We start from the raw sequence: 16,468 nt of genomic DNA, 5'->3' as shown, positions 1-16,468 counted from the left end.
ATATTGTACATTATTATTATATATACGTATATATATGAATATTAATATATATATATACATATAAACATTATATATATATATATATATATATATATATAATATTTTGTGTGTGGAAGATCGTGTGTTTGTGTGCTTGTGTTTGTGTGATATATGTATGCACACCCACATTTTAATACAATTATATCAACTATACCTCTGTACGTACAAGGGTTTATTTTTGGTAGGAAGTAGTCGCAGCTTTGCTGAATTTCGAGTGCTGTATGCTTTTTCCGTAAATATTCATGTTATTTATCAATCTAGAGTGTAGTTAAACTATGCAGGCCATTCTCATAGTCCAAATATTATTTATCTGGCCGTTAGTATCGTCATACCCCTTGTACTTAGCTATTTTTGACATGTGAATGGGTTAATTCCAGTACACGCTACCACACTTTTTTTATACATGTAGAAATCCACAATTACACTACTATATAAATTATACAAGCGAAGTTTTTATCTATACACTGTGCAGATATGTATACATTTCTCGAAATAAATATATACGTGTGATTGTTTGCCATAAATTTATATAGACAGCTATATTTGCCTCTTATACATATACCATCGTATATTTTATTCTGTATTTTGATATATAATCACGTTGAGACGGAAAGCCCTGCCGATGTTTGTACCCTTATTTGTTTCTGGTAATATTTGCGCCTCTGATCACTAATGTCATTTGCATTTTAACTTCGAATTGGCAAAAAGAGGTATCTCGTCTTATTATTGTCTACCTATGCAGTATACGTTTACATCTGTACGTACCTTCAGAACAAAGATGCACATGAGCTATGCAATTAAGGTATAGCACACCTTCTGTATGTATAAATGTATGTGTATGCGAGAGTGCGTACTTGTGTGCGTGTACGTGCATGCGTACATCTATACATACCGTTGGTCTCGGTAGTATGTGTGGATTATACATGTACATGTTGGTTGGTATATATATGTACTTGAGCGTTTTCTTGGTAATGAGTTTGTTGTTTTTTTCTGGGCCATAAGGTTTGCATACAGTCTGCTTGATTGTTCGTATATTTATATTCAAAGAAAAAGAAACACGTTGTAAAAAACTCATGTTGAATATATTCATTAATGCGCACAGTTGATGTAGTATGTATTCTGTGGGTAATTAACATAATCTCCTATGTATGGAGGTATTGCACGGTCAAAAACATGTATCAGATTATACTAGTATATAAAACAAGTGAGTGAATATGTACATTAATTGCTTATTGTTTGTACTAGGATATTAGGCTAGTTTATTTAAGGACGGGAGGACGAGTATTGCTACAAGTTTGGTTACTCGGGCTGTTCCAACCCCGTTTTAGATGTCTGCTTCTGTTTATCTCTGATTAATTTTCCAGTGTTTGTTTGAGTAGCATTTGTCTCATTGGTTGTTCTCTCATTTCTGTACCTAGACATGCCTACATCAATATGTGTTCCAATAACAGAACAGTGGTATTCAAATGGGACATCTGCTCTTCAGTTGCAGCAAATTCATTCAACTAAGTTTGGTATTATTCATTCTCATTTGTGACCGCACGCCCACGCTTGGCCACTTCAGGGATCTATCTTTCAGTGGCATCGAAAGCTTCTCACCCGGAGTATGGACTAATCTTTCTGGCGTAGAGGTTCTCAATCTTGAAGGAAACTCGATCTCGCAACTGGAGATGTCTGCGTTTAGTGACCTTACTGCCCTGCGCACGTTGGATTTGGAAGCCAACCAAATCATGTATCTACAGGCAGGCGTGTTTGACGGACTGGAGTCACTGGAGAATTTACTGTTGCAGAGGAACAATCTCACCGGTTTACCGGACAATGCATTTGCGGGAATGTACTCCCTTACCAAGTTGAATCTTGACAGTAATCAGATCTCCGTTCTTGCATCGGCCGCCTTTGCTGGCTTGCCTAATCTGCACATGCTGCTGCTGCCGTTTAATCAAATCAGTCATCTGGATGATCTAATATTCTCGGGTCTCGCCTCTCTTACAGTGTTGGATCTCGAGAAAAATCTTCTTAGCCAGCTTCCAGTGAAATTGTTTGCAAACTTGACTGCATTGGAAACTTTAGACTTGGAGGAGAATCAACTGGTTGTGTTACCAATAGGGATATTTGCGGGCACGCCAAACCTGCAAACTCTTGACTTGCGCGACAATAGGCTAAGTGAGCTGGAAGTGGGTGTTTTTGGTGGTCTACGAAGAGTGGTGTATTTGCATTTAGAAATGAATAGATTTGGAGCGGGTTTGAGTGAGGGATTGTTTGAGGACTGTTTTGAACTGCGGAAGTTGTACATGGCTTCGTCGAATATAACAGTTATGTCGCAGTGGGTTTTTCGCGGGCTGTATAACTTAGAAATGCTCGAGTTACAAGGCAACTATCTCAGTGAGCTGCCTGAGGGAGTGTTTTCTGGACTAAAATGGCTTGAGGTGTTGAATCTCGAATATAATAATCTGACACACCTGCTGGAGGATGTATTCATGAGCTTGACCGTGCTAACGAAATTGCAACTGAACAACAACCGGCTTCAAACTCTACCCGCGACTGTTTTTTCAAGATTGGAGTCTCTGAACAAATTGTTTCTGCAACACAACCTGCTAGATGAATTACCGGCGGGGGTATTTTCGGGCTTGACCTCCCTCACCAAACTGTATTTCGGCTACAATCAATTGACGAGTTTGGCGGATGATACTCTGGATGGACTTGCTTCAACTGTGCAGATTGATGCGAAATTCAATGCAGCACCTCTGGAGCAATTTTTGGTACAATACATGCCCATATGAAAGGACACATTCGTATTGACCAAAAAATAATAATAGTGGCGTGCTCGTTTACATTAAGGCCGTGCCCGTCTAATAGATCATGAGTTTACCAAGAATATGTCCTCAGTGGGAAAGTTCTTGTCGACATGATGACATCTGAGACATGTTGTACCTTCTTAGGTGCAACATCTGTAAGAAGGCGTAGACAGCAGCGAACAACCGGACTGGCTCCGGGTGTCAAACTACAGCAAGCGCCATTTGCAGAATACTACAGGTCAACCACCGAATTATAGAAGTGTGGCCAGCTGCTCAATCACAACTGCAACTGATTTATGTGTGAGAGTACAATTTAGAAAATGAGATCTATGGATCTGGATCTTAATATGCCCCGCATCTTATGTTTCATCACTGCAGCACATGCTGGACATGGCGCTTGTGATTGTAAAATGCATATATACGACTGCAGGAAATCAATTTAGATAGTCTGCATTCAATTCTTACAAGGAGCATCCCGAGTTTTCACTGGGAGCGCACAATTGGCAATACATTTATATTGATGGAGGCTATTTCATAGCAACACCACTGTCAGTATGGAAATACATGGTCATACCCGTGGTAGCAGGACTGTGTTAATATAAAAAGGACAAATCTGATGCGGAATTGATCATGTTGCAATGATGCACAAGTAGTCACTCTTCATGATTCTTTCTCGATGTTAAAGAGTATATTGTCGTCTTTATATATTTACATACATGGTAAATTGATAAAACCTATCGATTTTGGTATCAGGCCGGCATGTACTTTTCTAGTCAAATATTACTGTTAATATCCGAGCTTTCTATCTGCATATCTCATCCCACATCTGTTACTTGGATACAACCCCAGAGAACTGTACCTGTCGACCAAGTGCTGTGGCGAACGATTGATTGCACAATGCGCATAAATAAAGTTCATTTTGCGACATTCACTTAATTGCGATCGTGCTCACTCGTCACAGACCACCACTACAGCGCACCTGATAGTACGAACACGAATGTTTATAACCTGCATGCCCTGCATGCAATGGTTAAGAGACAAATCTCTTCACTTCAGGTTCATTGACACGGTCGTTGGCGTTAAACTCCGTTCAATCGCCTACTTGGCAGACCTGCCTATATGGTGAATGATACATATACACCATGACCATGATGGTGTTGCGCTTGCGCTGTAGGTAGGTAACCTCCTAGTATGGATGGCCCAAACCCAAACACACAAGTCGCACAGCCTACTATCGACCACCACACGTAGTATCACCGCATATTTGGTGAGGTTCACGTGCGTTGCCGTACTCACACCCATTGCATTAAACGTTCGTGTTGAAATGCGCGTGTATGGCGTCATACGCAAGCACGTAAAATGTACATCAGTGATAAGATGACCACCCGCGTTGTAAAAGGCAAGTCATCCAGTGATGTGCATACCTTGAGAGAACCACGTGCGATTCGATACGAACTGGGAATGCGATGCGAATCTTCTTGTAAACCAAGTCCGCACGAATTTTTGCCCTCCAGTGCTGTAACAAAATGGTCGGATTGTGCACATGTCGCCAATACCCACTCTTTGACAAGAAATCGATTGCACCCTGTACACTGTACATCACAACCTGGCCAACTCTTACTACCTCAGTGCTATCAGTAAAGTGTTGAAAACATGTCGTTCTGTGACGCACGAATAAGAAAGTTTCTAGTCCCCTATCTACCTTCACAGCCGGCTCTAGAGCATACAAGATCTGTAAGCAGCGCATGGAAGATCACATTTCTACCACTACCGGGAGGTCATCGTCGTCTTCTAGTTCGAAGTCCCATTGAAACCGATCCGAGACAAATAATCTAAACCGCTCCACACGGTAGGTGAGCTCGGTACTGACCCCTTCTGCGTCCGCCACACCAGAGAAAAACCGCTACATTCGTAGTGGTCAGAAGGTGAGCAAGGTAGTAGTAGGATAAGTACGCAGCTATGAAATGCAGCGATAACAACCAACCTAACCTTTCTGTCGATTACTTGCACATCTCTACTGTAAGCGACCCGACAAATTATCTCCTATAGAATATTACTAAAACACGAATTGTATATATACCGTGCCCGTGCGTCTGCCGCAGCACGAAGGATTCTCTTGAGTGGCACTAGGCATGATGACAAACAATTACTGTTTCAATCATACAATTCAATACAGTTATCCCAAACCGTGGTGTAGCCGAAGCTATAGTGCGTAATCGCCGTCATGCAAATCTTGATTTTGTTTTCACATTTGTACCCTGTCCCATATAGCGTTGTCGTGGTAAAGCTACACGCTAACACGCGAATGCCTCAAATGCTCGCGCACGAACACTATTAGCTCAAACAGAGGTCGAACGCAGCCATTGAAGTCATTTCGCAACTATTTTGACGCAATAGAACGCACCTGTAATGTCGTGCACAAGAAATTATTCTTCGAGATAATGTCGATGAAGAAATCCTCTGGTGTTTCCTTTAATTGCCAGTGTAGAGTGGCTGCAAGAATTGAAGCGAGTTAGTGCTCATACCGCTTTGAGAAAACACCACTCATAACATCTTATCTGTAACATCAACACTAACATTAACTGGCGTCCAAAATTGAGGCTTTTCATCGCAAAGTCATGCTAAGTACTGCAGCGTGCTCTCGGTTCATAGATAGTAACCTCCCACACAGTGCCGTGAAAAAAACAGGCCTTCCTTCAATATTCCGGGTAGATATTTCTCATATTAAAACATACCAACGAAGTCGCAAAATAAGTTAGGCATCTCCACGTACGCCGAGTCACACCAGGATAAAAGGTGCACCATTGTCTTCCAATGCTCAAAAGCGTCGAAGCATTGGCCGACCAAAAAACTCACGAAGGCAAATTGCAGCTCACCTAGAAGCGCCTTGTAATCTAGCAGGGAATTGGGTTGTATATTAGATGATGCACCTGTATGTATTTCAGAAGTGCTGATGCATGTTGGTGGTACGCACAGCAGATACGCGCTTGCAAAGTCGTACAAGTCAGAGGAAAATTTCGTGACTACATTATATCAGATCAGCTGTGATAAGAGTTCAAAAGAAGCTGTCGCACATGTAATGAGTTCAATACCGATTGAGATTGCCAAAACAAAACGTTGTATACAGCATGCAGTGAAATTCCAGGATGTCCTCTGGTAAAATGAGGTTGGGATGGCTCTATCTCACCCTAATTCAAGCAGTTAGCTGTCGGAATAGTCACTGACAGACCATTACCACTCACGCAATAGACCAAGATAAATCAAGTGACGTGACTCCATCAACTTAAAAGAACCATGTTGGTCCTCAAATGAAACGAAAACCATGACAATTAGTGTGTATCTAAAAATTGCTAGAAATCCCACAAGAGGTACACTTTTCAATGCCCGAACTTGAGTCCTTCAAGAAGTATAAGATTCTTAACATACTGTTCGCATACTCATTCGAAAGTAGATGCTTCAACAAGCCAGTCTTATCCATGTACGATTGAGTAACAGCATTGCTGGTCGCGTTTGAAGGATGCCACTTTCTGTTCCAAATTTTGGAGAGAGAAAAATAGCATCATCGCGATCATAGACAATAATTTCAGAATAATACTAGTATCGTATTTGGACTTATAGCCCTCAAAAACATTACGTCGACTTATCAAAAAAAACCATAAGAGGCACAAGGACGTACATGGTGCTTTACGGTACGTTACGGTACGTCAGAGGGTCGGAACGTACATTGTGATTCACGGTACGTCAGAGAGTCGGATGAGTGTGTATAGTGTATTATACGTTGCGCAAGATATATGGATGTGCAAACTAGTATCCCGAAGTATGCAGTGGTGGACACCACACATATACATGTTAATGTAGCTGCCTGATATTTCATGGCCCAGAATGATTGTTTGGTATGACAAATTGGGTACGCGTACCTCGGTATCTCTGTGAATCTAAACGCAGACTCGGGCATGACTAGCATTGCTTCAGGGAGGACCGGTTCTTCCTGTACTTTGTCTGCATCCATGTCAACAAGGCTGGATTGCGTATTGACGGAGCTGAGCTGATACATGATACCATACATCAAATAATGTAAGTGAACGTACGTAGTCACAGTGTAAGTCTCTGAACAAGGTGGGGCCGGTTCATTCGATGTTTGAATCACACCCATCTAACACTTTAAGTGCTACAAGGCAGAAGTAAATCACAACAATAGAAATAAGGGCAATTAGGGGTGCAGCCGCAAGACACCCCTGGATGACACAAACAACCCCGGCCCCCTGGAGTGTCCACTAGTTCCAATAAATTGTCCACAAATGCACACGCAGCAATTGGAACTCCTTTGCGAGATACCCACTTCACTGAATATTCTTTTGAATGCAGACGTCTTCTAACAATGCCCTCGATGATACCTTTGCTTTGATGATTTCTTTGTGATCGAATTTTCAAAACACTCGTATTATGAAATTCAGCCAACAACAAGTTTCATTTATCGTATCTTAATAGCTAGCAGTATCTTCAACAAGGACACCAAGTGAGCCACTTACATCTGCTGTGCACGCAAAACCCCATTGCAAAAAATACAAGCTATTTATATCCAAGGATGTACTTCTGAAAGGCGAGTGAAGAGAGCATAAATGTGCTCAATACATTTTATACATAGCGCAACACCCCTTACCTTCCCGTCCAGCGGTTGATGACGTTGAACAACCGCAGGAGTTACGAAATGGGTTAAATTGTGCCATGTAGTATATGACTCGAGCGGATACGTACCCAGAAATGGGTCAAACTCCCTGATTGCTGTTTGTAAAGGAAAAGTGGTATAGTTAGCCAGGTCAATGACCGTCGGATCGAGTTTGCTATGAACTGCGCGTTGCCAAAAGGTTCTCGCCTAGTGCCAGTAGCTACTGATTAGTAGTACAATACAAGATCATTTGTATACGATCGCCTTAAATGTGTGTATATGAGCGCCCCCAATGCCTATTCTAACGGCCAAGCATTCTCCCCAACATTAGATAACTACCGTAAAATACTATAGCTGCTCTCGCAGCGACATATTTACTGCACGCGCCAACTGTTTCTCCCACACACCCATTGCCAATCGCTCTCTCTGCGGTGCGTCTGATTCCTCCACAAGGTCTTCTGAGTCGCAGTCCCATTTCCTTACTACAACTTCAGGTCCCTGTGTGAAGAAGAAAAACGCGGTCCGGGGACCGACATCACGCGTTGACTTCGATATCGAGCTATGGTGGTAAATGAGAAATAAGATACGTTAGTCTTATGTTCTTACCAAGGATTGCTGAACTGCACATTTGTTGTGCAGGGAAATGCTCGATACGACGCCTACATACTACATGCATGTGTATGCGTCTATATCGTTGGCTTTGTCTTCTGGTGACATGCATGTCTGTTTTCACAATTTGCACATTCGCATCTGCATAACAGGTATACAACACACGTAAACGAATACCTTTGTAGAATACAGAATATTGATATACCTATAGTAAGCCATGTGGATACCGTGAGGCAGAAATTTGACGCCTTTAAACCTGTCTCCAACAGTCCATGATTTGTAATCTAATCCGAACTCCGTGCCTGCCGGAACGTCTAGTGCTAGTATTTTCCCACCTGTAGCGAAATTCAGTGTGATATCAACATGAAGAATCTCACACGTGACTAGCAGTCAAAAATAACTCAGGACACACGCGCGGCTCTACCAGATTAAGTGAGCATGCAGCGGGTATTTTATTCTAAACCCAAATCCGAGCGTTTCTGCACGTGGCGTTATTTTCTGACTAGCCAATAGATTGTATTTGTTGTTGGCTTTTCCAAGCAGTACAGTGCCCACAGCTAACATAACTGCTAAAGACAAGAAAAATATACCATTTTGGGCACATATTTATGTCCGATACGCTATGATCTGTACTATATTTTGCTGGAAGATCAAGTACTGCTATTAGTGTACACATTAGTTACATAATAAGGGGCGGAGATAGTATCAAGCAATTATTGCAAACCACTCTGGAGTTTAAGATCCCCGCTAATAGCTCGTTTGAGTGGGTACAAAACGTTATATTTGCATGACAGCGTTCATCTGTGCAAATTCATCCGCACAAGTTTGGTTGAAACTTTATGTGAGTTGCACGGCTATTTACATAAAACATCCGTATTGTTGACGTTTAAAATCTCAGTACCGTAATCTTATAGTCGCCCTTATAGTGTTCAGATGGGATCGACATACTATCAGTAGCTGATATCGCTCACATCACATCGAAAAAGTGAACCAACAGAATACAATTACCGTTCAAATGAGTATGACATAAAGTGTATAGCAAGCATTGGCCATGTGATAGAGGACGACGAAAGCGTACCCAGAAAACAAAGATGGAGTGTTCGATGCTTTGTGAGAAGTTCTCGGCAGCATAGAATTGACCGTATATCTAGTTTGTAGGTATTATCGACTATTTGCACGATTAGTAATTTGTACTACACACCTTCCTCGAAAAGCTTCTTCGCCAAATCCGGATCAATCTCTAAAGATTTGGGCGCGAACGACATACTGCATCAAGAAATGTGTGTCGTATTCCTTGGCTTAGCTGTCGACGTGCATCAAGTTTTAGTACTCAGATTGTGTTAGTGTCGCATCGGTCTGTCCGGTCTATCGCAGGTGAACTAACACGTCGACTTACGTGTGCTATTACTACACTCGAACGGTGCTTATGAATATATCTATGTAGTTGAACAAACACGTGGACTTACGTGTGGCCCCACACTTACTACTACACTCGAGTATATCTATTGTAGTGTATTTTAAGTAATATACTAAATACACTCGAGCGGTATTTAGGCGTGTAATGCCGTGGTATGAAATACGTGACATCGAAAGCCCGCCGAAACATCAATATGCCCATATTTAACCAGCTGCTAAAAATATGCGTTAATGATGATGACTTACGTAAATGTTAAAAGACGTTAAAATCAGTATGAAATCTGTACATATGCGTTAGTGCCTTATGTTGTACTCGCGAACTGTTTCCCAGCACAACAACAGATTATGTATTTATAAGGAGACAGTATCGCTGTCGCTATTACATGTATGTGTTCCTAACAGCAACCACATATACATACTGTAGCCTGCTTGTGTGTCGTTTAGTGGCGTAGATGTTAGGATTGATCTATAGTTATGCCCTGCTATTATTATGAGACTGTACGTTAACTTTCATACTCACACTATGAGCTCTCACCTTAGGACGCGCGGGAGGGGGCTTTGCACCGCGATTAGGTCAAGGCTATCACCCTTGACTATCCTCGCCCAAGGTATCGCACCTACACATACATCTACACCTACAGCCAACGCAGATGCCAAGCCTACCGCGCCGTCAAAAAGTGTATTAGAAAGCTATACCGCACGAATCCGTCGTGGTGAGTTACAAAGTGATGCTATGCAAGCAGCAGTAATCCCACATCTGGATACCTTGCTCACTCGTGTGCAGACTTACACACCTCCTGGGTGGCCAGAGGAGGAAGTGGTGACGTTCCGGTGTAGAGGTGGGGAGAATATCCTGCAATTGACCAGGGGTATGTGTGTGCTGAGTGTGCAAGATGCGGAGAAGGGCACAGACCATACCGAGACTAGTACTAGACCACAGGCCAGTGCCACGACGCACAAACATGCACCTAACGATAGGCGAACGGGTATACGGTTGGGTCAAAGAGAGACCAGAGAAGCCGATTATCTGCTAATTAAAGCCGTACGGCTGAAGAAAGTGGACCACAACGCACCCAAAGGGCTGTATCTGTACGGCGGAGTGGGCTGTGGTAAGTCTCTTTTAATGGACACTTTCTATGACCTTGTGCCTGTGACGCGTAAGAAGCGGATACATTTCCACACCTTTATGCAACGCGTGTATGCAGACTTGCACACCCACACCAAGTCAAATACACTCGGCACCACATACGAGAGTGCACCACGAAGCCGTCTCGGGGCACTCACCAGTGTTGCACAGTGGCTTATGCACGATGCTTGGTTGATATGCTTTGACGAAGTGCAGGTGGCCGATGCTGTTACGGCGTCTCTGCTGTCGACGGTGTTTGATATCCTGTTTCAGAACGGTGTTGTGTTGGTTGCTACTAGCAACCGGCCACCGGATATGTTGCACGGGGTGAGAGATAGCGGTAGAGATCATGTATTAGCAAGTTTACCCAGTAATATCTTGGCAAATTGTGAGGTGCATGACATGCAGTCGACTCTGGACTATAGGGAATTGCAGTACAGGAAGGTGTTCGGTAAGAAAGAGTTGAGTAGCACTGCGCAAGGCCATAGTGGAGTGGAAGTTGGCTTGGACCCACATACGACCGGTTTTATACATACCCAAACACATGCAGACGCGCAGGCGATACCACAAACATACTTCCAAAGCACAAAAGGAGGAGAAGAATTTGGATTTGCTCAACAGCTGAGGGCATGCACGCCATCATGTTGTCCGACTGATGAGGCGCATATGCGCACACATACGGACAACGTACGCGTGCTGGGCCGCAATGTGAAGGTCCCATTCTCGTGTCATGGAACTGCTAAGTTTACATTCGCGGAGTTGTGTGCAGCTCCCCTGGGCGGTCACGACTACGTGGAGTTGTGTAGGAATTTCCACACCATATTTATAGAGCACATACCCATACTGACGGGTATTAGCCGGAGCAATGAGCTGCGGAGGTTCATCACACTACTAGATGCTATGTACGAAACCAAGGCGAAGCTAGTGGTACTGGCAGAACAGTCTAACGAGCACTTACTACTTGTGAATTACGGAGAGACCCGCAGCGATGCAGACAGGCTCTGTGCCCAAAGGGCCCTTTCACGCCTACAAGAGATGCAAACTGTACCGTATCTATCTCTGGCGCACAAACCACGTGCAATGGACGGGATTAGTACACACACACAAAATTGTATGCAATCAGGTACGTGTGCTGCATCTAATGAGATAGAGGGTGCGGCAGGTATGTTTAAGCGTGCATTCGCGATATCTGGTCATGAATTGTATACCAAGTGCTCCACTCGAACTCACACCAATGTGGACGAGATATTGGACGTTCACAAACACTCAAAGGGCCAAACACTAGGGCATGAGAAAAGCACGATGCACGCATATACGGATGATTTTGGGGATGAAGCATCCTATTCAGGCTATTCTCAGCAACTTAGCCAAGTCATCACCAAGCAACGTGCACAGCGGCGTAGCAACACTGTTAACGCTCCCATGTTTGGTGACAGGCACTTCTGGGGTATGGGGTGGTGGGAAACGGCTATTGAGAAGTATAGGTCTACTAGAGGCAAGCGCACGAGCGGTAGGTGAGCTGCATCTTGGCTAGAAAGACTGATTTGTGCTTTGAAGATAGCATCAACATAGATGTTAGTATCTGAGCCGGCTGGTTTTTGAACTGCAAGTGAGAGGCGCAGTTCAGCAGACGTGCATGTGTGATTGCGAGGCTGGATTTTAAAAGCTTGGAAGAGCTGATAGAACCAGTGCCGCCCAATTTGTGGCTATTATATGGTAATCTATGATGATTACGTTATTGGGTTCATTCGGAATGACGAGAGAATGGTTTGAACAATTGAGTTGACTTTGGTGTGTCATATGAGCACAACTTGTTTACTTCCAAACAGCGAGTTCCGAGATTAAGAACAGTCTACTGCTGCCACATAGCCTAGTCACAAATATATGTATTGTCCAAACCGCGCTCTGTGTATTGTTTTGAAGGCAGAAAGTTGCGCGTGACATCGCTTCATCTCGCAACTGGCCGTGGAATAAGGGACTGGCCCGTACGATCAATAAATTGATCAAGGCGACCTCTCTAAATATATATTGCCTTTTCAATGAAGATGCGATGCAGTGAGATACAAAACGCATCGAGGTAGCTCGATTGGGAACACACAGGAGCATAAACATTGCGAACCAACTATAGTATTAAATAGCTATAGTATTAAATAGTTCCAGACACTTGTAGTTCTGATTATGTGGCCCCATAGAACAAAATTCAGTTGTACGATGCTTCAATCTGTAATCGTATTATTAAAGGTTACATCTAGAACCTCTCTAGGGACAAGCATTTCTAGTATTCCGAACCAAGCATGCAATCTACTTGACCTTTTTTGTGAGCTTGGAAAACAACGTGCTCACATGAAATTGATTGTTTTGATTTAGTACACTGAGTTTAAATTTCTTTCTCTCTGGTACCCTGGTCGCCCTCTGAATTCTACATCGTTCCTTCATTGATATTTGAATATATCCTTGTAATTCTGCCACTTTGTCAATTCTAAACCTCTTAGTATCAAAGCCGTGCCTATCTTGGATGAACTAAATTTCAGACGGATATCGGATCTAAAAATGACCAAAAGCTTATGTAACACCAAAGGAGTCAGCCAAGCTTCCCTGCACTATACAGATTGCAGTTTAATCTAAATTTACCAGTATGCTTATGCACGTGTTTCAATCCTGACCGTGTCCGGAGGTATCACGATTTGAGGTTGGCATCGCTTTCTCTAAACGCGCAGCTCGTTCTATGTACTGAATACTCGGCACTCTCATGATTAGTCACTCAAACGCCCACTATCGACACAGATTGTCGGCCCTAGATGCACTCGAGCATGACTCCCGGGGCACTAAAGAGCTTCTATATGAACAAACATCTGAATCGGTGCAGATGCCAAGTGCACTTACATTCTGCGAAGCATCAGGAATAGCTCAGAAGAGCTCTGTACGTATACATGTGTATTTTTATTTTAATTAAGAGTATATATTCTCAGCCTGGCATCGAACCACATGTGCAAGAAATATGCCGCTGAGTGAATTTTTTTTTAGCATTCAGTGCAGCGAATCCGCTGATACGCCGAGTTCTATGCCGGTTCGCGTATTCCGCCTGGGTAATTTTGGGCTTTTTTTGGTGTTGGAAGGTCTGCCTGCTCGAGCTCCCATGGCGTATACGACTAAGCCACAGGCGACCAAAAGCATAGACATGAACTTCATCGGACTGGCGCACTGCGACGACTGAAATCACAAATGAATAGATCACAATCTACTAGTATCGCGAACTCCACTGAAAACGGCCTCAAAAATCAGTCCCAGTCAGATAGCGCGGTAGGGTTTAGAGTTACCTCGCATGCGGTGGTGCGTGACATGATGTGCGTGCGGATAGAAACCATTTGCTATTAATATGTTTATTGCGTACAGAACTGAGGATGGTTGATTGTTTACGTGTTGAAAAAAAATCCTTGTATTGTTCAAGGCATGGCGCCATCAGACACATTGGTACATCAAATTCACACTTGAGATGGATATCACTAAAACCTAGAACTTACCACAGCAACATACCATACCCATAATGCATACACGTGCCCACTGCCTTGCCAACGAACCTACCTCGTACTGGCAGAAAAAAACAGCGCTGAATGCGAACACGCACACAGTCTGGATAATCTTCAGCAAGGCGCTCTCTACAGCACCTAGTTCACCCAAGATTATGAAGAAGCTCCCTGCGTGCACTGAGTTGACGACGGCGGCTGACAACCATAGCATAGTCGCGTATCCGAGCGACGTATTGGCATCGTCCATGGAGGAGAACAGTTTCTCTGAAAGAATAGGTAGGGCGGTGATGGTACATTGCGTATTATAAATGAATCGGGGCAAATGCGAAATATGGACAGTCCCGAGCACAAGTACTGAGTCAGTTTCTAGGGATGCGGTGATATACGGCGAGACTACGGACACGTATTCAAGTCAGTAAGATTGGACAATGGTGAAAAATTCAAAGAAACACGATGAACTCATATCCTAAATTTACCATGGCGGAAGAGATTCCGGTGTCGATATCATATGAAAGCATGCAGTAGAGCATACAGTAGAGCATACAGTAGAGCATCTATATGTTTTCAAAGTGAACTCATCATGTATTTGTTTCATTGATGCATAGGCACACAACATTATGTAGACAGCCATCGTATAGACATTCCCACCCGACAACATCAAACTGTCATAGGATGAGAATACATCTGTAAACTTGCAAAACGATCTTCATTACCGACTATCGTAAGCGGAAAATCCGATCTGATGAGGCGTATACGTCTATATAGACCTAGTACAAAGCATCTGAACGCCTTCTTCGTGCTAGTAGGATATAATCGGATAGCATAGTATGATGTACGAGCCCCTTGCAAAGTGAATGGTATGATATAGCTGATAGACCATGGGATTCGTATGCACCCGCACAATGAACCTGCGCCAAGACAATATGAGCGCTACCTAAACCGGATCATATCATGGTACACACCCCTGCACATCGGAAACCATCAGAAACCCGTTTACGGGCATAACTGAACGGACTACATACCATGTGTGCCAAAACACCCACAGACGAAGGCTATGTAAGCACTGAAGAGTACAGTCTCAGCTAGACCCACACCCGCACACAATTGCGCGTCACTCAGTATCCTCTGATACATGATTCTCTCCGATAGCACGAAGAAGTAGGAATGTAGAGCAGAGCCTAGGAGTACCACCAACACCCCCACGTTTACCTGGCTGTATCCATCACCGATTACGGCCCCTCCGATGTTTCCGTTTCTATCGGTCTCGAGCTGCTGCATGTCGGACAACTCCTCGACAGTTCTACCGGTGGGTGTGTGCGGGGTGTGCGGCTGAGAGTCAAAGCCATTTAGAAGTAGACCGCATGTCAGCACGCCGATGCCCGCCCATTGCAGTGTAGAGAACTGTTTGTCTGTCAAACAGCGGGAAAGAAGCGCTGTCCACAACATACTGCTCGAGTAGATGACCACAAACACCCCCGAGCCTACCATCAACAGCCCTGCGTGATATAGTACCGGTATGGCGCGTGTGGAATGAACAAATAGTCTCCACAACGGATTCCAAATTATGTGGTAGAACAAAGGCGCAAGGCCATGTAGAAAACTAAAACATGACTACGGCTATGAGAACAACTATGCTGACGATTATAATACTATGTATGCGTGAAATGCATTCCAATACTATTTGAACCGAACTGCGAAGTACGACTACACGATGTACAGCATTTAAAAACATTCGTCATTCGTGTGCAAATGCTCTGCGGTCACTGGGGTGTTTGTCACAACCATGCAAGTCAAGTAGAAGTAGAACAGATCTATCGCGATCGATCCTCTCGAATTCTTTCAATCCGCTAATGCTTATCTGGTATGACGTACCTGTGGTAGCCAAGGAAGCTGCCAGCATGTCAACAGCTATACAAAGAACCACCAAACGTGGTCGCTGGACTCGCAAAAAGACCACATCCAGGATTTCTGAGAACTGCGGATGTAGACAGTGTAGTGTTTATAAACAGCGCACTATGGAATCAGCTAAAACAACACTCACTGTCATTCATTGTTCAGGCAAGTACACTTTGCAACTTGACAAGCCATTATCCCAACCCAATCTCCATGCAGGACAGAAAAAATAGACTCAACACACCAAAAATACAGTGAAAGCACGAGTGACGGTTGAGAATCAGTACCAACAATTACGTTTAACTATGAACCTACATATCCTCTTGCATACCGAATAAAAAGAACATAAATCCGGCACCGGCATGCTTGATTTTTTGTTGCTTCGTTGCTTATATAT

General features: G+C 43.5%; 4 protein-coding genes across 4 annotated transcripts in view; 2 read left to right on the top strand and 2 right to left on the bottom strand.

Moving 5' to 3' along the window:
- The window catches only part of SARC_04924 (hypothetical protein), a 4,421-nt gene extending 553 nt beyond the window's left edge, over positions 1–3,868 (top strand). Inside the window, exon 2 of the mRNA XM_014301218.1 lies at positions 1,604–3,868. Coding sequence (XP_014156693.1) covers positions 1,604–2,819 — 1,216 coding nt within the window. The 3' untranslated portion in view covers positions 2,820–3,868. The remainder of the gene's footprint in view (positions 1–1,603) is intronic.
- SARC_04923 (hypothetical protein) lies at positions 3,507–9,589 on the bottom strand. Its single transcript, XM_014301217.1, has 9 exons — positions 9,311–9,589; positions 8,315–8,444; positions 7,908–8,059; positions 7,495–7,616; positions 6,752–6,879; positions 6,261–6,361; positions 5,570–5,728; positions 5,239–5,327; positions 3,507–4,737 (listed from the first exon to the last, which is right to left on the bottom strand). The coding sequence occupies exons 1-9, from the start codon at positions 9,372–9,374 to the stop codon at positions 4,588–4,590; spliced, it is 1,095 nt and encodes a 364-aa protein (XP_014156692.1). The 5' UTR covers positions 9,375–9,589; the 3' UTR covers positions 3,507–4,587.
- A 459-nt stretch (positions 9,590–10,048) lies between these two features.
- Positions 10,049–12,911, top strand: SARC_04922 (hypothetical protein; the record flags this gene model as incomplete). The annotated part of the gene is made up of 1 exon (XM_014301216.1): positions 10,049–12,911. The coding sequence occupies one exon, from the start codon at positions 10,049–10,051 to the stop codon at positions 12,167–12,169; it is 2,121 nt and encodes a 706-aa protein (XP_014156691.1). The 3' UTR covers positions 12,170–12,911.
- A 676-nt stretch (positions 12,912–13,587) lies between these two features.
- SARC_04921 (hypothetical protein) lies at positions 13,588–16,212 on the bottom strand. Its single transcript, XM_014301215.1, has 4 exons — positions 16,051–16,212; positions 15,201–15,674; positions 14,234–14,442; positions 13,588–13,861 (listed from the first exon to the last, which is right to left on the bottom strand). The coding sequence occupies exons 1-4, from the start codon at positions 16,076–16,078 to the stop codon at positions 13,679–13,681; spliced, it is 894 nt and encodes a 297-aa protein (XP_014156690.1). The 5' UTR covers positions 16,079–16,212; the 3' UTR covers positions 13,588–13,678.
- Positions 16,213–16,468: the final 256 nt, after the last annotated feature.

The sequence above is a fragment of the Sphaeroforma arctica genome, assembly GCF_001186125.1.
Source record: "Sphaeroforma arctica JP610 unplaced genomic scaffold supercont1.295, whole genome shotgun sequence".
Lineage (NCBI taxonomy): Eukaryota > Ichthyosporea > Ichthyophonida > Sphaeroforma > Sphaeroforma arctica.
Note: the sequence above shows the minus strand (reverse complement) of the source record. Positions and strands in the feature narration are given on the sequence as shown.

Bases quoted from the DNA above. Each gene is read 5' to 3' on its own strand.
- SARC_04923 (XM_014301217.1), bottom strand. From the start codon at position 9,374: ATGTCGTTCGCGCCCAAATCTTTAGAGATTGATCCGGATTTGGCGAAG. The intron at 8,445-9,310 runs GTGTGTAGTACA...ATTTCGCTACAG, and splicing joins GAAGAAGCTTTTCGAGGAAG to GTGGGAAAATACTAGCACTA. The intron at 6,880-7,494 runs GTAAGGGGTGTT...ATCATGTATCAG, and splicing joins ATCAACCGCTGGACGGGAAG to CTCAGCTCCGTCAATACGCA.
- SARC_04921 (XM_014301215.1), bottom strand. From the start codon at position 16,078: ATGCTGGCAGCTTCCTTGGCTACCACAG. The intron at 15,675-16,050 runs GTACGTCATACC...TATATCACGCAG, and splicing joins AGCTTCCTTGGCTACCACAG to GGCTGTTGATGGTAGGCTCG. The intron at 13,862-14,233 runs GTAGGTTCGTTG...TTGTGATTTCAG, and splicing joins TTTTTTTCTGCCAGTACGAG to TCGTCGCAGTGCGCCAGTCC.